General features: G+C 51.4%; 1 protein-coding gene across 1 annotated transcript in view; it reads left to right on the top strand.

The window, feature by feature from the left end:
• SLC35F3 (solute carrier family 35 member F3) overlaps nt 1-4,824 on the top strand; it is a 76,669-nt gene extending 71,845 nt beyond the window's left edge. The window contains exons 6-7 of the mRNA XM_045196659.2: nt 758-847; nt 3,388-4,824. Of these exons, the coding sequence (XP_045052594.2) occupies nt 758-847; nt 3,388-3,623 (326 nt within the window). The 3' untranslated portion in view covers nt 3,624-4,824. The remainder of the gene's footprint in view (nt 1-757; nt 848-3,387) is intronic.
• The last annotated feature ends 12,380 nt before the right edge of the window (nt 4,825-17,204 follow it).

Genomic DNA, 17,204 nt, shown 5'->3' with positions numbered 1-17,204 from the left:
AAGTGGCACTCAGCCTCCTGGACTCCCCTGTGGTCCCCTGTGGCCCCCTGGCCCTGGGGGAGGAAACCGGAGGCCTGCTACCCTTACCCCCCTGTGCTTTTCAAGGTCGTTGTTTCACAAGGGAAGCCCTGGTGAGGATGATCCTGGATCCTGATTCCAGAACCACAGTGGCTGCCGTGGTGCCTGTGGTCACCATGGTTCTGGGTGGTGCACAAATTGCCCGGCGGGCCTCACGGCACCCGGTGATGCCAGCACACTCCCCAGGGGCTGGGGAGCAGCCGGTCGGTCATATCTGCCGAGCTCTAGAGAGTTATGTTAGAACATCAGCTCCAGAACTGTTAACACTGTCTGCGTTCCGTGGATAATATCAGCCATCCTCATTGTCAGTCATCCTCATTATGACCGATAAACAGCTGGTGCCAGGCAGACGTGCCACCGGGAGATGCCTCTTCATTTCCGTCTAAAAGCACAGCTCCTGTAGCTCCTGCTCACCCGGCCAGCCCAGGGTCCGGCTGGCACCTCCTCACCTGTTACCTTCTGCAGACTCCTCTCCCCTTCTTCCAAGCCTGGGGAGGGAGGAGAGCTGAGTAATCAGGGTGTCTGTCCTTGGTCCCCAAGTCCCGGAGCCCTTGCAGGAACCCAAGTTCACCGGGTCAAGGCAAAGGGCAGGGGACGGAGAAGCTGGGGTCACACAGGCCACGGACGAGCTGAGGCCAGGGCCGCGTGAGTAACTCCCATGTCTTACTCTCTACCTCAGCGTTCAATGTCGTACTGAATTTTGGGATTGCTGTCACGTACCCGACTCTCATGTCTCTCGGAATCGTCCTCAGTGTACCTGTGAACGCAGGTGAGTCTGTCAGGTGTCCGTATCTGCTTGTAATAGGCAGGCGCACACACTCACAGCACACACACGCACATGTGTGCACACCCGCTCACATGGAGTCCTGCTGTGCCTGGTGTGTGCTGCAGGCCTACCCTTGTGTGCAGACAGAAAGCCCTTCGGCGACGTGGTGATGTTTGTTACGTACGCAGCGCTTTCTCCGCCGTGCATTGGCTTTCGCTTACCCCACGAGACACAGAAACGGTAAAGCCATCGCGATGCTAAACGGTGTGGGAGCAGGGATGAGTATCATTCATATTGATAGGAAGTATAGAAAAATGTGTGGCAGGAAAAACGTTAATGTTTGCCAGTGACTGCCCCGGGGGAGAAAGCTCGCTGGGGGTGCAGCAGACGTGATGCAGAAACGTGTGTGTAAACTGAAGAATGGGATTCCTCACCCCCACCTCCCAGAAGAGAGAGGGAGACCCCTCTGCAGCGGGTCAGGGCCTTTGCTTCCCGCGGGCCCTCGTCATGCACCAGCTGGCAGCTCTTCCAGACACCAGACATCACCGGGCACTCACCTCCTCCCGCCTCCTGGCTCATGCCGGCCTGAACTTAGGATTCTCTTCCCCGAGTCCCCCGGCCTCACCCCGACCGCCCTGCGTAGCGTGTGCTCGGCCACGGAGGGGTTTGCGACTTGCTTCTCCCCAGACCATTAGAGGTCAGTCTCCCAGGCAGTGGCAGACACCCACCGGTGGCACACACTGCTAACACTGCTGCAGGCACAGGCAGAGCAGCTCCTGGTTTTGAAACCCTTCCTGAGATTCGGTGTCTCCCCTTCTGCATGGCACATCTGTGTGCACCTCGCCCGGTGCTGCCGGCCCTCCAGCAGCGCCTGGGCAGCCGGGCTGGGTGTCAGGACAGGCACCACCTCTGGAGCACAGGGGTCCCAACTCATCACCGCTCTGAGCGACCCTGATCAGCTGGCTGCTATGAGAAGCAAATGAAATAATGTAGGAGGCAGCACTTCCACAGGCAGAAAGCCCTCGACCCCTGGGGGAGCTGGCTCAAAGTGGCCTGGCCAGGCCGTGTGCAGGCACCTCGGACTTCTCAAGAAGAACCTGCCGCCCCTCCCTCCCTGCGTGCTCTCCCGTCTATGCGGCCCCGTCTATGCGGTCCCACAGCGTTCTCAGTACGAGGAGGCAGGCTGCAGGCAGCTCTCAGACCGAAGCCCCCTGCGACCGCACCCCACAGCCCATTGTCTGGTGAGAAATCAGAATCCCTTCCCCTCCCTTACCTGCACCTGACGAGGCTTACCGAGGTGGTGGGGACAGGAGCAAAGGCGTCCGCCTCTGTCTGGCCTGTCGGAGCGGGGCCAGCACTGGGCTCGGCCACCCCCAGACCTCTGTCACTGTGTAGCTCAGGCGTCCGGCCGGCAGGCCACCCCCACCTGCTGAGTTACAGAACGCTCTCCCCATGTCAAAAATCAAAGTATTTCTTAATTACAGTGGGATGAAAGACACATTTTTATGTCACAAAGGTGTTTTTCCTCACGTGTAACTTTTACTCCTCTTAGTCTCTTCTGGCCCGCCCTCTGGACAAGGTGAGGGTCGGGGGCAGGAAGTAGAGGGACAGGGGTAGGGTGACGACCAGGCCTCGAGCTGGCAGCCGCAGAGCCGCCCCCGCCTGGAGACCTGGTGCGCCGCTCTCTGGCCAGTTGTTTCCCAGAACCTGCGCACTCTGAAGAAAGCAACCCTCGCTCACAAGACGATGTAAGGGAAAAGCAACCTGATGTTACAGGCTGCTCCAGACTTGGTCTGTCTGGTTTAGGAAGGCAGGACGGGGGGCGGGGGGGGAGTAGAGGGGAGGGGGAAGCCCGTGCGTGACATCCCCATGCTTTTGATCTCTGGGCTCTGCAGAGAGTGGTGGGCTGGGTCTTTATTAAGCGAGGTGACGTGAAGCCTGTCTCTCCCTTGGTTCCCCACCTGATGCGTCAGGAACGAGCCCTGAGCTGCGCAGGCCTTTCACAAACCTTAATAGTCGGTGACTAGAGCCTCGTGCCAGCGACATCCTGGGGTGGACCAAACATTTATATTTATTATCTTCACAAACCCAGTTCAAGTTTGGTCTTCAAAACACAGATGTGCATTATGGTGAAATAGTGCCCTTTAATTATACGAAGAAAATATGCCATTGTAGAGAATGTGAAAAGTACCAAAAATATAAAGAAACTACCACGTTTTCATCATCGGCCGCCCAGCGGTGGCCCAGTGGAGCTCTGGCACTCCCAGGGTGGGGCCGGAACAGGTCTCCAGTTGTGAGTGTGGGAAGCAGTTTAGTCCTGTACTGTTATTTGTTACCTATTATTTTCCACACAGACAACTATGAACCTGCTTTTGTCCCCAGCCCCAGGTGTGTGCACAACAAACCCGTCTCCTGTCAGGTCGGTCGGGCACTGGAGCGCAAGCACCAGGCCTCCTGCCGGAGTGGGGGACGGCGCAGGGGCCGGAGGCGGGCCCTGCCTGCCTGGAGCCGCCCGCTGAGTGACGCGCTCTCTGTCCCCGCAGTGGTGGACCACTACACCAGTACCATCATCTTCAACGGGGTCCGCGTCATCGCCATCGTCATCATCGGCCTGGGCTTCCTCCTGCTGCTCCTGCCCGAGGAATGGGACGTCTGGCTGGTCAAGCTGCTCACCCGCCTGAAGGTGAGGAAGAAGGAGGAGACCGCAGAGGGCGGCGCCGCCGACCAGGGCTTGGGGCCCCCCAGCAAGAGGAGAGGCCGCCCCTCCTTTGCCCGCTGACCACAGGCTCTGGGACTCTCGGGGACGCTGACGCTAACGATCGGGAGGTCTGTTCCCGGTGGAACCACAGCTGGTACGGTGTACATACCTGTACAGTTTTGGTAACCTTGGTAAGTTACACGGTATTTATTGGCATGTCCGATTTGCTTGCTCTTGTTCCCATCAGACCTTCCACTTCAGGCATCAATTCAAAGCGAGAGAAAAAAACAGGAAGAAAGTCCACTCTTTTTAAATGAATGTAAAGCAGGTTCCAGTTGTCCGTGCCCAGGTCGTCCCGGACAGCGGGCGTTTCTGACCAGGCAGGGCGAGGGTTTTGAATCCTAGCAACCGAAAATTACATTGCACACTGTGATTACTTTTCAGCTGTGGTAGGTCATATATATATTTTTTAATACCAGAGCTATACTCTTAATTTTATGGGATCTCAATGAACCCAAAGATAACTCAGTTAGTTCGGGCGGACAGACAGATGTGAAGAGGGGATGCAGGAAAAGAGAGTGGACATCAGAAACCATCTCTAGCACTAGTGGGCGGCGGCAGGTGGCGGGGGACAGGCCTGCGCCGGGTGACGTCGGGGGAGGGGCAGGCAGTCGGAACCCCCGCTGGCCTGCTCACATGTCTGTGTAAGGTCACGCCAGAGGAATCACAGTGCCTTCTACAGAATTTCCGTCTTTACCTATGTGAAGCGAGGTGACATTGTAAGTCACTGGCGCCGTCTTATAATTTAGATGTGGAAATCTTTAAAAACAAATAAAACTATACATTCTGTGTGTGTGTGCGACAGTGACGACGCGGATGACCCATGTCCTGGAACGCGGTTCTCGGTGTGCCGTGCGCGTACAAGGCAGGCTCCGCAGGAGGGGACTGCTGGGTGGCTTTTACTTCATGACCAAGACCGAAACATTATTTACGGAATCTGTACATCCTTTTATGAAACTTTTCAGCACCAGGCTGCTTACTTACACAACTTAGCTCTGCCAGAAAGTTCTATCTGTGATAGGACTGTAAAGAGGGACGAGGGGGTAGAGTTTACTATTTTTGAAGTTTACATTGTTACATACGAAATGGAACCCTTGTTTTGAAATGTGGTCATAACCCAAAGGTGCACTCTGTAACCACGGGGTCTCTCGTTCCGTAGGAGCAAGGGGCGTTCATGACCCGAACTTTTTAGCCAATTACTATTCTCAGTTCCCATTACCTGTTTGGCCAAACAGATGAATAAACTATTTAAAAAGAAGCGTTTGGTGCTGTCTTGTGGGCCACACGGGTGCGCTCCTACCACACCAGTCCTAACACGTCCTCCTGGCAGGCCCCGCCTTCCTCCACTGTCCTGCCCGAAGCCACACGCCTGCCTCAAGGGAAGAAAAGTCTCGCTGTAAAGGCAGGTGTGACTTTCACAAGCGTGAAGTGCAGGGCAGTCAGCCCGGCCGTGTAGAGAGTAAGGCCTGAGGCAGCGTTTCTGTCCCCCCCCCCCCCCCCCCGACGCCATGTGCTTTCCCTCCACCAGAGGCCTGCTGCCCTCGGCTCTGCCCTGGGCCTCGAGTCTGGCTCCCCTCCCTCCACAGACTCGACCCACTGCTCAGCGGGCAGTGGTCGCTTATAGCTGCCTTGGAGTGGCAGCCTGGGTCCTTCAATGGACAAGGTCCTCCCACCCGACTGCCACCCCTAACTTCCATTTTGGGCGTCCTAACCTAATCTAGCCCCACGGAGAACTTGATCTGCCAGCTGTGAGAACGTCTACCCTGCAGTTCCAGGCAGCTGGGGCCATGGCTGCGAGGTCCGAGGTATCTGGTTCCGCAGCTGCAAAGGGCCGGGTTTGCTAAGGGGGTGGGGGTGTGAGCAGAGAGACGGCGAGTCTGTTCAGGCCTCCTGGCCCTGATGCCCACACCTAGAGCGTCCGCACACCACAGACCACTGGCGACACAGGGCCGGAACCAGGACGGTCGAGCGTCCAGGGCAGGGCACTCCCTGCCCAGGGTGCCCTGTGTGCTCCGAGGGGCCGCGGGACTCGGGACCAGTCACCTCCGCGACTCTGTCTGGGCCCCAAGGCCCTCCAGGTACCCCAGGGAGCCAAGCAAGCATATCCCGTGTAAGCCATAACGTGAAAAACTGGGAAACCCTACACTCAAGCAGATTTACCTCATTCTCCCGCTGGGCGAAAAAGCCTGTGGAGACCTAAGAGAATTGAAAGTAGGGACTCAAAGAGGTACTTGTACACCTGTGATCACACAGCGTCACTCCCGGTAGCCAGCAGGTGGAAGCGACCCACATGTCCGTCAAGGGATGAATGGATGAACGTGCAGTGTATCCATCAATGTCACTGTCATGTACAAGATAAGAGATGGCAGGCCAAAGCTGAGACTTGGTGCCACGCAAGCTGTCTTCTATAGACGTAGTTACAAGCAGGATTTTTATTGAATTGCATTTGAACATATTTCTTAGAGGAGTTTACTTTGTCTCGCTGTATGGAGCTATAATGATATATAATGTATAGGTTTACGGTGTAAACACAATGACTTGATATTTGTATGTATATTGCAGAATGGTCACAACAATAAGCTTAGTTAACATCTGTCAGCTCACAGTCAGTTTTCTGTGTGACGAGACCTTTCAATCTCTGTTCTCTTAACAGCTCTCAAATACGCGATACTGTTAACTGTAGTTACCATGTTGCGTCCTGTGACTTACTTCTAACTAGAAGTTTGTGCCTGTAACCGCCTTCCCCCACTCCCGCCCCCACCCCCACTCCCTGTTCCTCTATGAATTCCGCTTATTTAGATTCCACCATAAGTGAGATCACATGATATTTGTCTCTCTCTGTCTGACTTACTTCACTTCTAATGCCTTCAGGGGCCATCCAGGTTGTTGCAAAAGGCGAGATTTCCTTCTTTTTTGTGGCCAAATAATATTCTCTCTTATAGAGGCACCGCACGTTCCAATAAAGAACATCCGTCCATCGGTGCACAGGGAAGTTGCTTCCAGGCCTTGGCGTTGTCAGTAAAGCTGCGGTGAACGTGGGGAGCAGGCATCTCCGCAAGATGGGGCTTTTGTTACTCTCAGACGTGTTCCCAGAAGTGGAATTACACACCCTATGGTTGGTCTATTTTTAACTTCTTAAGGGAACCGTATGCTGTTTTCCATAGTGTCTGTACAGTTTGCGTCCTCTTCGTTTGCTGCATTTTAAAGGCATTTGAGCCAACATTTTAAAATTGGGAGATCTCACATAAAAAATGTGGATTTCTGAGGTCTCTTAAATGACTTCTCTTGAAAGAAGCTTCCAGAAAGTTAGGCCTGCATTTCATAAGCAAAAAGCAGCTGACCCCTAACCCACACCATTCACAAGTATCTGCAGGGGTGTCTGCGGTGGCTGTGGCTCATCCCCATCACTTACCTGGGCTCTGTCAGCCGTTGGGATTGCGCCTTGCGCTGCACGGAGTTTGGGCCCCAGCACATCCGGTAGGACAGCAGATCCCGAGGGAGGCGCACACACAGACACCCGCAAACGGGGCCTGAAGGGGCACGTCCACCAGTGTCTGTGGCAGGAGATACGGCCAGGCAGATGAGCAGCGCCCAAATCATGGATGGGCCTTCCCAATGTGCACCTTTTCCTCACTGACCCATAAACGGACCACGACTAAGGGGCCTGCCTGGCAAACCGCCCACGGGGAGGTGTCCCTCCTTCACTCGGCACCACGATGGGGCTGCAGGAGGGCCGGCCTCCGCCTCACTAGTTTATGAAGAGCAGAACAGGGGCGCTCGCACACCGGGCAGCGGAGCAGGCTGGTCCGCATCAGGGGCTGCGCACGGGCGCCGCGCGTGCGATTAGCTAATGGAATCGAGGGCGGGCTGCTTTCAATACGGAGAGGTGACCGATCGATCCAGCAAGCAGCAACGCAGACAGCAAAGAATCAATACGGAGGGCACTTCAGCCCCCCGGGCGGACAGGGCTCCGAGCGGGTCTCCGGTAAAAAGTCAGCAGTAGAAAAGGCAAAACCAAAAATAGAAACTCCTTTAACTTATGGGAACTCAGAAGTGTATGCTATGCGGCTGACTTTATTAACGTTAGAATTAATGATAGATGTTTGCAGGCAGCACTGCAGATTTCCAAACAAGTCGACCACAGGGAATCCTAAGAGTCTTCAGGCTGTTGCCCGGTTATTTTACATGTCACTTATGATGAGACACAATCCTAAAAATTCTCTGTAAATGTTCAGGAGTCTGTACTTACCCTTTCGTCTTTACTAACTCGTTTGTCACTGCCCATGTGCATCTGGAAATTCTTCTAGACATTTAATACTAAAAACTAAAGTGACTTCTTCGTCACCTATGCTGTTTGGTCCGAAGCGTTATTCTACTAATTAAATTGAACATTCAGTACAGTTCCAGCTTTACAGAAAGGAAAAGACATAGCAGCAACTGCGACAAGTCAGTGACTTCCCTCTTGGCTCAGCCTGTGCCAGGTGTCCTGCGTGGGCGAGTGGGAGACCATTCCTCAGATCCGCTTTGGATTCAGGTCTGCAGCTCTGAGCTCACCTCCCTGGTCGCTGGAAAACCCTGGTGGGGGTCACTCTTCTGAGGCACAGAGCACCATCTCCATGAAGGCCTTTCTGAAATTCGAAATCAGTCTTTGGTAAGGGCTGTCCACCAAGCCCATTCATTTATTTAACTAGAATTCTCTTCAATGACTAGCCAGTAAGTCACCTGAAACGCCCCGAGAGAATGGGACGTAGGGCAGGTAGGCTTTTTCAGAGTCAGCTCTTGAAGCAATAGTGCCGCACTAAAAATCCCCCTCGTGCCCTGGCCGGAGGCCCAGTTGGTTTGAGCCTCGTCGTCCTGTGCACCAAAAGGCTATGGGTTCCATCCCCGGTCAGGGCACCTACAGGAGGCAACTGATGTTTCTCTCTCTCTCTCTCTCTCCCCCTTCCTCTGTCTCTAAAATCAATAAACATACCCTCAGGTGAGGATTAAAAATAGATATAGATTATATATATATAATCTATATAGATTTATAAATATATAATAGATTATAAATATATAATCTATATAGATTTATAAATATCTATATATTTATAGGTATCTATAATATATATCTGTATATCTATATCTTTATCATCTATATAAAAATCCACTCCGCACTCAGTGGTTTATAACAAGTGTCTGCTCCAGGTCCTTGCTCTGCAGGTGACCACACCTTGTGGGTGGAGGCTGGGTTCCCCCAGCAAGTCTGCAGAAGAGGCTCCTTCGGGCTCAGCCCCCAGCTGCCAGCAGAGGCGGAGCTTGCTTCCAGGAGGGGTGCAGGTCTTCCCACCGATGTAGCTGCCCTGGTTGGTTTTGTTTGTTTTGTTTCTTGTCTTGCCTCTGCCTCTTGTGGATTTAACTGAGCATTTGATATGGTTCCATTTTCTTTCCTTTCTTAGTATATCAGTTATACTCATTTTTAAGCTTTTTGAGAGGTCGCTCTACAGTTTGCGATATACCTTCTCAACTCACTTTCAGTATACATTCCCAACCGCTTTCAGTGAAACTGTAGCACTTTACATAACCCTCATTCTTCGACTCATCTGTATCATTGTTTCGTTTCATTTATATATAAGCATATATATCCAAATATATAAACCTAAGATACATACGTAAGCATACCTAATTGAATACATTGTCACATTGTTGCCTTCTGGTATGCCTTGTAACCATTTCCTTGAAAGCCAGAGATGCTGCACCAGGTGCCTTCAGTGATGTGGCGGTGCCTCTCCAGCGGGGGGAGCTACCGGCCTGTGACCGGGTCTCCGTCTCAATGAGCCTCACCCCTGCACTGTGGACTTTTCAAAGGGCTTTTCTCCCCTGCCTTCCCGGACCGATGGCTCGCAGGGCTGGTATCTCCCTTCCCCCAGTGAGTCAGGCTCTGATGATGAACTACTTTCTCCCGGGGGCAGCCTTTGGAAGAAGAACAGAGGGCCTTGGGAATTTCACACTGGTTCCTTTCCTCCTCTGCTGCGGGACGCCTGAGGGGATTGTCCTCAGATACTTGTTGTGAACTCCTGGAGGTAAATTTCACAGTGCTGTGGGGCCCCTAGGCCAGGTCCCCTGGAGTTTTGAACTTGGCCTCGTGGGCACTGAGCTTCCCGCACTTGTCAATTGCACTTCCGGTTTCCCATCCGCCCTGGTTCCCATGGCCGTTTCCACCTGTCTGGCCCTGTCTGCTCTGATAAGTTTTCTCGGGGTTTGTCTGTCTGCCTCTCCAGGGCCGGGCGCAGTGGTGTGCTCAGCGTCCTTGCACCTGTCCTACAGACAATAGAAAAGTTGTTCATTTTTAACCTGTCCAGCTGTTACTTGCTGCTGGGATGGAGGGGAGAATTCCGAGCTCCTTGCTATGTGCGGAGCTGGAAAGCGGAAAAAGTACTTTCTCTAAAGGGGGAAGGGGGTCCAAAGGCAGAGACTTCAGGTATCAAACAGAGGAGTCCCGGGACGTAATGCACGGCACGGTGACCACGGTTGGTGTCACTGACGGTGCATGTGAAAGCTGCTGAGAGTAAATCTCTGAGGTTTCATCACGAGGAGGGAAATCCGTAGCCGTGTGGCGATGGGCGTCCACCAGACTCTTCTGGGGTCATCGCACAAGATGCACGTATCACATCATCACGTCACGTACCTGGCACAAATATATTGTATGTCAACTATATCTCAATTTTAAAAACTAAATAAAATTTTTTAAAAGTTCTGAGGTGAAGCAAAACAAATGATTACAGAAAACGCAGAACCGTGCAGACCCAGATGTGTCTGCCAATTGACCTCTGACCCCTCAGTGACAGGGCTGCCTCTGCAGGCTCCGCCCCTCCCCCCAGGGATCCCCTCCCCCATCTTGGCCTCACACAGGTTTTCAGCCTCACCCCCCACCCCCGCCCATACAGGTGGCCCTCGAGTGCTCCCACTGTGATTCATGGTTCTAAGCCTGTCCCTCACAGCCACCAACATTTTCATTTTTCACCATAAGATGAGCCTTGCCCTTTTGGGCCACTGTGTTCCCCTCCCAGCCACGGCCAGAGGCGTGGGACTCCAGCTTCTCCCACCCGGTGGGTCCGAGAATGTGTAGAGATTTAACCTGGTTCCCAGGGAAGATTGTGCTGTCATTGGCGAGGGGGAAAGTGCACCCCCTCCAGGCGAAGCCCCTTCCAGTAAGTCAATAAGCAGCCCTCACAGAACGAAGGGGAACCGCCTCCAGCTGGGGCTGAGAGAGTGGCTCTCAACCGGGGAGCGTGGCCCGTGCACGCTCGAGCTTCTGGTGCCCACAGCGTCTGTCCTTATTCTGTGTGGAGTTCACTCGACCCGCAAGGTGGACTTAGATGTTTGCACCATCCTGTTCTCCCAAACTTGCTTTTTTACACAAACGGGATTTCACCCTTGTGTATTTATTTGTTTCATAAATACTGTAACAACAGGGTCTGCATCATTGAAATAGTTCCTGTCTTCGAGAAACGTAGACATTAATTTGAGGACTATTCAGGCCACCAGACCTCGGGAGACAGCCGACTTGGGGGGCAGACTTAGTGCTGTTTGGTGTGGGGTGGGGTGGGAAGTACTCCATAGAGGAAATAACTTGTTCAGTTGGCCCGGACGGGAGGAATGGATCTCAGAAACAGGTGGGTGACGGGGCAGTTCAGGTGGATGGGAAAGCAGGAAGGGAAGCAGGTGTTGGTTAGGGGCAATATCTGGACTGGCAAACAGCTCGGGGAGAGAGAGGGGCATCGGTGGGGGACCGTAGGGTGTAAACTCTGAAACAGGCTAAGTCCCGGGGGGGTCTTCACTTGCAGAAACCTGTCACCATCCTATTAGATGACTGACATTCACAGTGTATCCCTTGAAATGTCGCATCTTCCCTGTCTCACCCTTGAATCTCAGCCTTATTATTTGGTTTTCAGTCAACCTCCAAAGAAAGTACTGAAATGTATCAAATAGATCCTTCTCAACACCTTCAGGCAAATGTAACTCCTTTAATATCAATCTAGTTAATACAAAGGCTTAGAGGATTCACAAGATTAATGAGAAACTTCATTTGTATTTGTGTCTATTGAGGCTAAATGAAAAGTTTTAAATCTGACACAAGGAAATAGTGAAGTAGAGTTTAAACTCAGCCAAGAAGCATGATTTTTATCTAAGCGAACCTGAATTTTATGAAAAATTTAAAATCTAACAGCACCAACATGATCCCTTGGTTGCCTAGGTAATAGAGCAGGTTTCCGTGGAAACCCATGGGTCTGTATCGAAGACACCCCTTGAATTTTAATGGTATGAAAGAGCATCATCTAAGAAATACTCAATAGTTACTGCCAACTGGAACTTTCTTGGTGATGTTTAGACTTCGATGCTCACATCTGTTAATAGTGGTGGTTGTTTTCGCCAGGAAAACGACCTTTAGACGTGCAAGTAAAATGCAAGTAACAGCTAAGTACTCTCTCATTTCCTCCTTACTCCACAGTTTCAATCCCCAGATGTGTTCTGATCTTTATTGTAGAGAAAGAAGCAGTTTCTAATCATGTTACCCTTTTGCATTAGGGGTGATGAGTGAAGTCATAAAACTGTGCTTCCTGGTTGCTCACCAGTGGAACTAGTAGATGGGTCCGCAGCCAGGCCATCATCCCGCGATGTTTCTTCCAAGTACGGGAGACAAAGAGTGTGATGAAAGACAGGTCTGTTTCAGAATACGCTTTCTGTTTCATGGAAGAGTTCTCCGAATAGACTGCTCTGCTCCGTATTTGGGGAAGTGCAGGGAACTCCTGTTAACCAAAAGCTTGTCTAACATTGCCTTGATGACTATTCCTACAAGCTAATTCACAGGGAGGCAGAGCATCCGCTGTAGATTTCCTTGCAGACAGGCTGTGATTCACAGCAGGTAAGTACAGACAGGTGAGTGACTTGCCAAAAGTCTTGTAGGTAGCAGATGGCGGACCCTGGACTTGAACTCCTCAACTCTGTTACAGGGAATGGGAGGGGCTAGCTTGTGTAAGACTCAGGGGAGGGGCCATGTTGACTTGCTGGGGTTTCAGCTCCCATGTTAGGCCTTCCATTTGGTTTCTAAAGGATCTGTTCTTTGAGAGACAGGCCTTAGGTGGTGAGGGGTGTGGAGGGAATGATGGCTGTGTTAGCGCTTAGTTGTCTTTTACTTCGTTTGAAACAGTTTTGTTAGATTGTATTGTGACAGCTGTCATATCAGTGTGCATTTAAAAGAACATCAAAATCGGTGAATTTTTGTGTAGCTGTTTTAATATTGAAGACGGAGGAAAATATGCAACATTTTCAGCATATTATACTTTATTATTTCCAGAAAGGTAAAAATGCAACTCAAACTCAAAAAAGACTTGTGCAGTGTATGGAGAAGGTGCTGTGACTGGTCGAAAGTGTCAAAAGTGGTTTGCCAAGTGTTGTGCTGGAGATTTTTTGCTGGACGACGATGCTCCACGGTCGAGTAGACCAGTCGAAGTCGGTAGCAATCAAACTGAGACATTAATTGAGAACATCAACGTTCCACCACATGGGAGAGAGCCGACATACTCCAAATATCCAAATTAATAAAGTTATGGTGAAAACGAAAAATGCATCTTTCATTTTTACAGAAAAAACCCAACGGACAACCCAAGAGTTGCCAGGGTGGCCGCTGTCACTGCCTGTGGGCACACGCATCAAAGCGCCAGCGTCCACACTTGCAGAGTGACGGGCAGCGGCCTCGGAGAAAATCCAGGCGGCAAAGAAGGGGCCGTGTGACCTCTAGGAACCCAGACGTTAAAGGCAGGGGTGGGAGAGAACGGGTCCCTCCCACGTGTTTGGTGGCAGTCCCAAACTGGAGTGACACGTAGGCCCCGTGAGCCCAATTACAAAGCGGGCTGACGGCTCAGCAAGATGGCTTTTAGCTTCTTTTGTGGATCTGAAAAGACCAGGGCAGGAAAAATCAGAGGATTCACTGAGAGTATCTAACGGCAGAGATGCTCGGATTGGCGGAAAAGCACAGACCTCGGTCAAGACTGAGCCATAAAGGGATTCCGAGGACCGGGCTCTGAAGGTAAAGACGCGTTAGGAACACCTTCCCTTCTGCGTCTATTGTCCCGCTTCTGTGTGTACAGGCATGACGTGATCTTTGAAATGCATACCTAAATATGTCCAAGTAGGTGTTAATAAGTTCAAGGTAAGAATCCTAGGTAACAAAAACAGTGCTTTTTCATTTCTTATTGGTACATAAAATAATGGCGCAAAATATGATCAATACATCTTAGATTTGATGAGATGTAGTATTATTCTTTTTAAAACCTTTCTTCCTTTATGTCCAAGATCAAGTGACCTCTAAAATATAGGAATACTAATAACTAACAGTTATCTTTTTCTTTTTCCGTAACACTTAGAGAATTTACTTTTTTATGTTTAGTGCTAGAATGCACATTTCCTTAAGGGCAGGGATTTTCATCTGTTTTGTTCTCTGATGTCTCCCAGGCCCTAACACAGTGTTGGGCACATAGTAAGTCCTCAATATTTATTGAATGAATGAATGAAAGAATGAATGAATGAAATCTTTGTGTGTGCTAGGCATTGTGCTAAGCACATTGCGTGCATCATTTCATTTAACTTTCACAAGAAACCTACTGTAGATATTGCTACCATCCACATTTTCAGCTGAGGAAACCCATGTAAATGAAGATTCCGTAACTGCCGAACGTCACACAGCTTGACACTGGGGGAGGAAGGATTCAAGCCCAGTCTGACTCCAAACCTACACTCGTCCACTACATTTTGCTGCCTTTAATACTGCCTGTGTTCCCCTTCTTGGTTTCTCTGGGCTCCTCCTGTACTTGGTGTACGCCTCTATCATTCTTTTTATTACTCATTATTCGAGGGTAGAATGGCCTAGGTCCCCTACTAGACCTTATCTGTCTTTATAGCCCCAAGACTAGCACAGCACCTGGCACTGTGCAGGTGCTTTCTGTCCATGAAATAAATGGGCTCTGCAAGCACAGGAAGCATGGCAAAAGATTCAAAGGTTCCTAACTGGCAGACCAAGGACTTGTGGACCAGATGAAAAGGAACAGCTTAGAAAGAGCAGCTGCTCTGGACAGGGAATCCTGGGGCCAGTGTCGAACGTGTTGGAGTGATGGGAGGAGCAACAAGAGGAGAGAGAGGCCCACTGGGGACTTGGAAAGAGAAAACTGGCCCAGAGGTTCTTTTAGGACTAAAACGTAGACTTGCAAGTCTTTCTGATAGAAGTGGTGCCGAAGCTGAGAGTGCACCTGCTCGCCCAGAAAAACGGTGCAGAGAAGAAACGGACGATGCGTTGGAGCACACCTATAGGTAAGAGCACACCTATAGGTAACAGGGGAAGAGCACAGAGCGCTAAGGAAATCCAGAAGGACCTCGGCAGCAACACTGACATCGAAGGCATCTTTCTCCTGTTTGTGTCCCTGAGTGGGTGCCTCTGATAACTGCTTTGTAAAGCAGTCAGATCGTAAATAAAAGTCCATGGGCAGCAACAGAAAAACAACCCACACGTGTTCAGTGCTCCTGCGTCTGTCTGGCCCTGGGCACCAGCAGCTTGGGACCTGCTGAGTTCAGACTAGAGCACGCCCACCTGCAGCCTCCTCTGCATGACAACAGCCAGGGCCACCAGGCTCCCACCTCCTCGCCCAGACCCCTCTGGGCCTCCGCTGCCCTGCAAACGTGAGCTGGAGATGATGCCCCCTTCATGCCATCTGACCGCACCCCCATTCTTTTACTGGCCCGTATTTTAGAAGGTGAATTTGGCCTTTGCATTTCCTATCCTGCATTGCTTTGCCCCCTTATCAACACCTCAGCACTTCTCTTTTCTAGTTTTTTCTCTGTTGCCTGAACCACTGTTTCTCCATTGGTGAACCCTTGGAGGTGAGGGCGGGCACTATTACCGCAGTTCACGTAACCTCGTTGGTAATACTTTGTGCCTTGGGCCTACCACTAAGCAGGAGGGACTGCTTCGCTGCACAAGCGGCAGTTAGCATGAGTCTACTGATTTTTGACCTAGCTGAGCACATAAGGTTTAAACCCATTAAAAATTTAGTCATCACATTATACGTGTTCTGTTTTTACCTCTGTGCTGTAAAGAGGAACTTTCTCGGGTCAACTACTCTATTTAAAAATCGTGACATACATCATTCATGTAGAGAAGGTAGACACACTCCTTCGGTTTATTTAAAGAATAATTATGAACAAACACCTGGGGCCAGGCGTGGACCACGCTCAGCACTTCAGAAGGCCCCTCTGCACCCCTCCTGACCGCATCCCGTTTCGCTTAATATTTTACTGCTCGCCTATGTGGACTGAGCAATACGGCTGCGTTTTGCCAGGCTCGGACGCTGACATACGTGCAAACACAGGGTGCTTGTTCTTCGGTTGACCTGCTTCTGTCACTCAGCACCGAGATGGAGCGTGTTGCCGCAAACCACCGGGGTGTGCTCGTCTCTGCTGCTGTGTCTGTCGTACGCCGCAGAACAACCAGACCATACATAGCCCCTCCTTTCTGTTGCCGATGTGAGCTGTTACAGCTGCACGTGTACAGCGGACGCCGCAGAATTACTCGGTATTGCCACCCTGTTTTGCAAAGCGGTCGTGTCGATGTATACGGCCGTCCCTGGGCGGGGACTCGCTCCTTCCTCCTCGTTAACACCGGTTACTGTCCGACGGTGTAATCTGTGCCCCGGCGGGCGCCAGCTGTTGCCCGGTCGTTCTACATTCCTGTCTGTGGCTACTAATAAGGACGTGCATGTGTGCAAGTGGGTCACTTGTAGTTCTCCTTCGGTATCGTGCCTCTTTAAGCCTTTTGCCTATTTTTAAAATTGGGGTCTCTCCTTCTTGATTTGTAGGTACTCTTTATATATTCTGGGTACTAATGCTTCCTGCATGGTATGTTTTGCACATTTCTCCTACAATGGGGTTTTGTCTTTTCCACTTTACTTTAATGTAGTTGAATTTATTTTCCTGTATGGCTAAAAAAAAAAAAAATCTTCTCGCCCCATACTCATAAAAAAAATTCCTCCGTACAGGTCCACGTAATTGATCTGAAATCCAAGCAGCCTCCTCTCACTAGGTCACATTTTTCACCAACTGGGTTCCAAAGAGGGCCCTAGCCGGCGGCTCCGTCGCTCGGCGCCGCGTCCCGTAACCGAAACGCTGCAGGTTGGACTCCTGCCGTGGGCGCCTGTGACAGGCAACCGGTCCTCTCCCCCATCAAAGTTCCTCTCTCTCCCCCTCCTCGCTCCCTTCCTCCCTCTTTACAGCGCAGGGAAAGAGGGGTCCTTAGGTGAGGATGAAAAAAATTCCCAACGAGCTCGGTCCAGCTCCGCTGCCTCCGGCGCAGCTTCCACCCCCCCGGAAGCCTCCTCCGCGGGGCTGCCTCCGGGCGCTGCGGGGCGAGACCCAGACACTTGGGTTAGGAAAGGGGCGGAGCTCGTGCCCGGAGTGAAAAACTGCGGGAGTGACCCCACCTCCTCAGCCCCCAGGGACCGCCCCCTCGCCGGGCGGGGCGGGAGTCTCTCCACTGGTGCGAGAGCGGGGCCGGAAGTCCCGCCCTCCCAGACC

The sequence above is a fragment of the Desmodus rotundus genome, chromosome 10, assembly GCF_022682495.2.
Source record: "Desmodus rotundus isolate HL8 chromosome 10, HLdesRot8A.1, whole genome shotgun sequence".
Classification (NCBI taxonomy): domain Eukaryota; kingdom Metazoa; phylum Chordata; class Mammalia; order Chiroptera; family Phyllostomidae; genus Desmodus; species Desmodus rotundus.
This window is presented reverse-complemented; position numbering and strand designations above follow the sequence as displayed.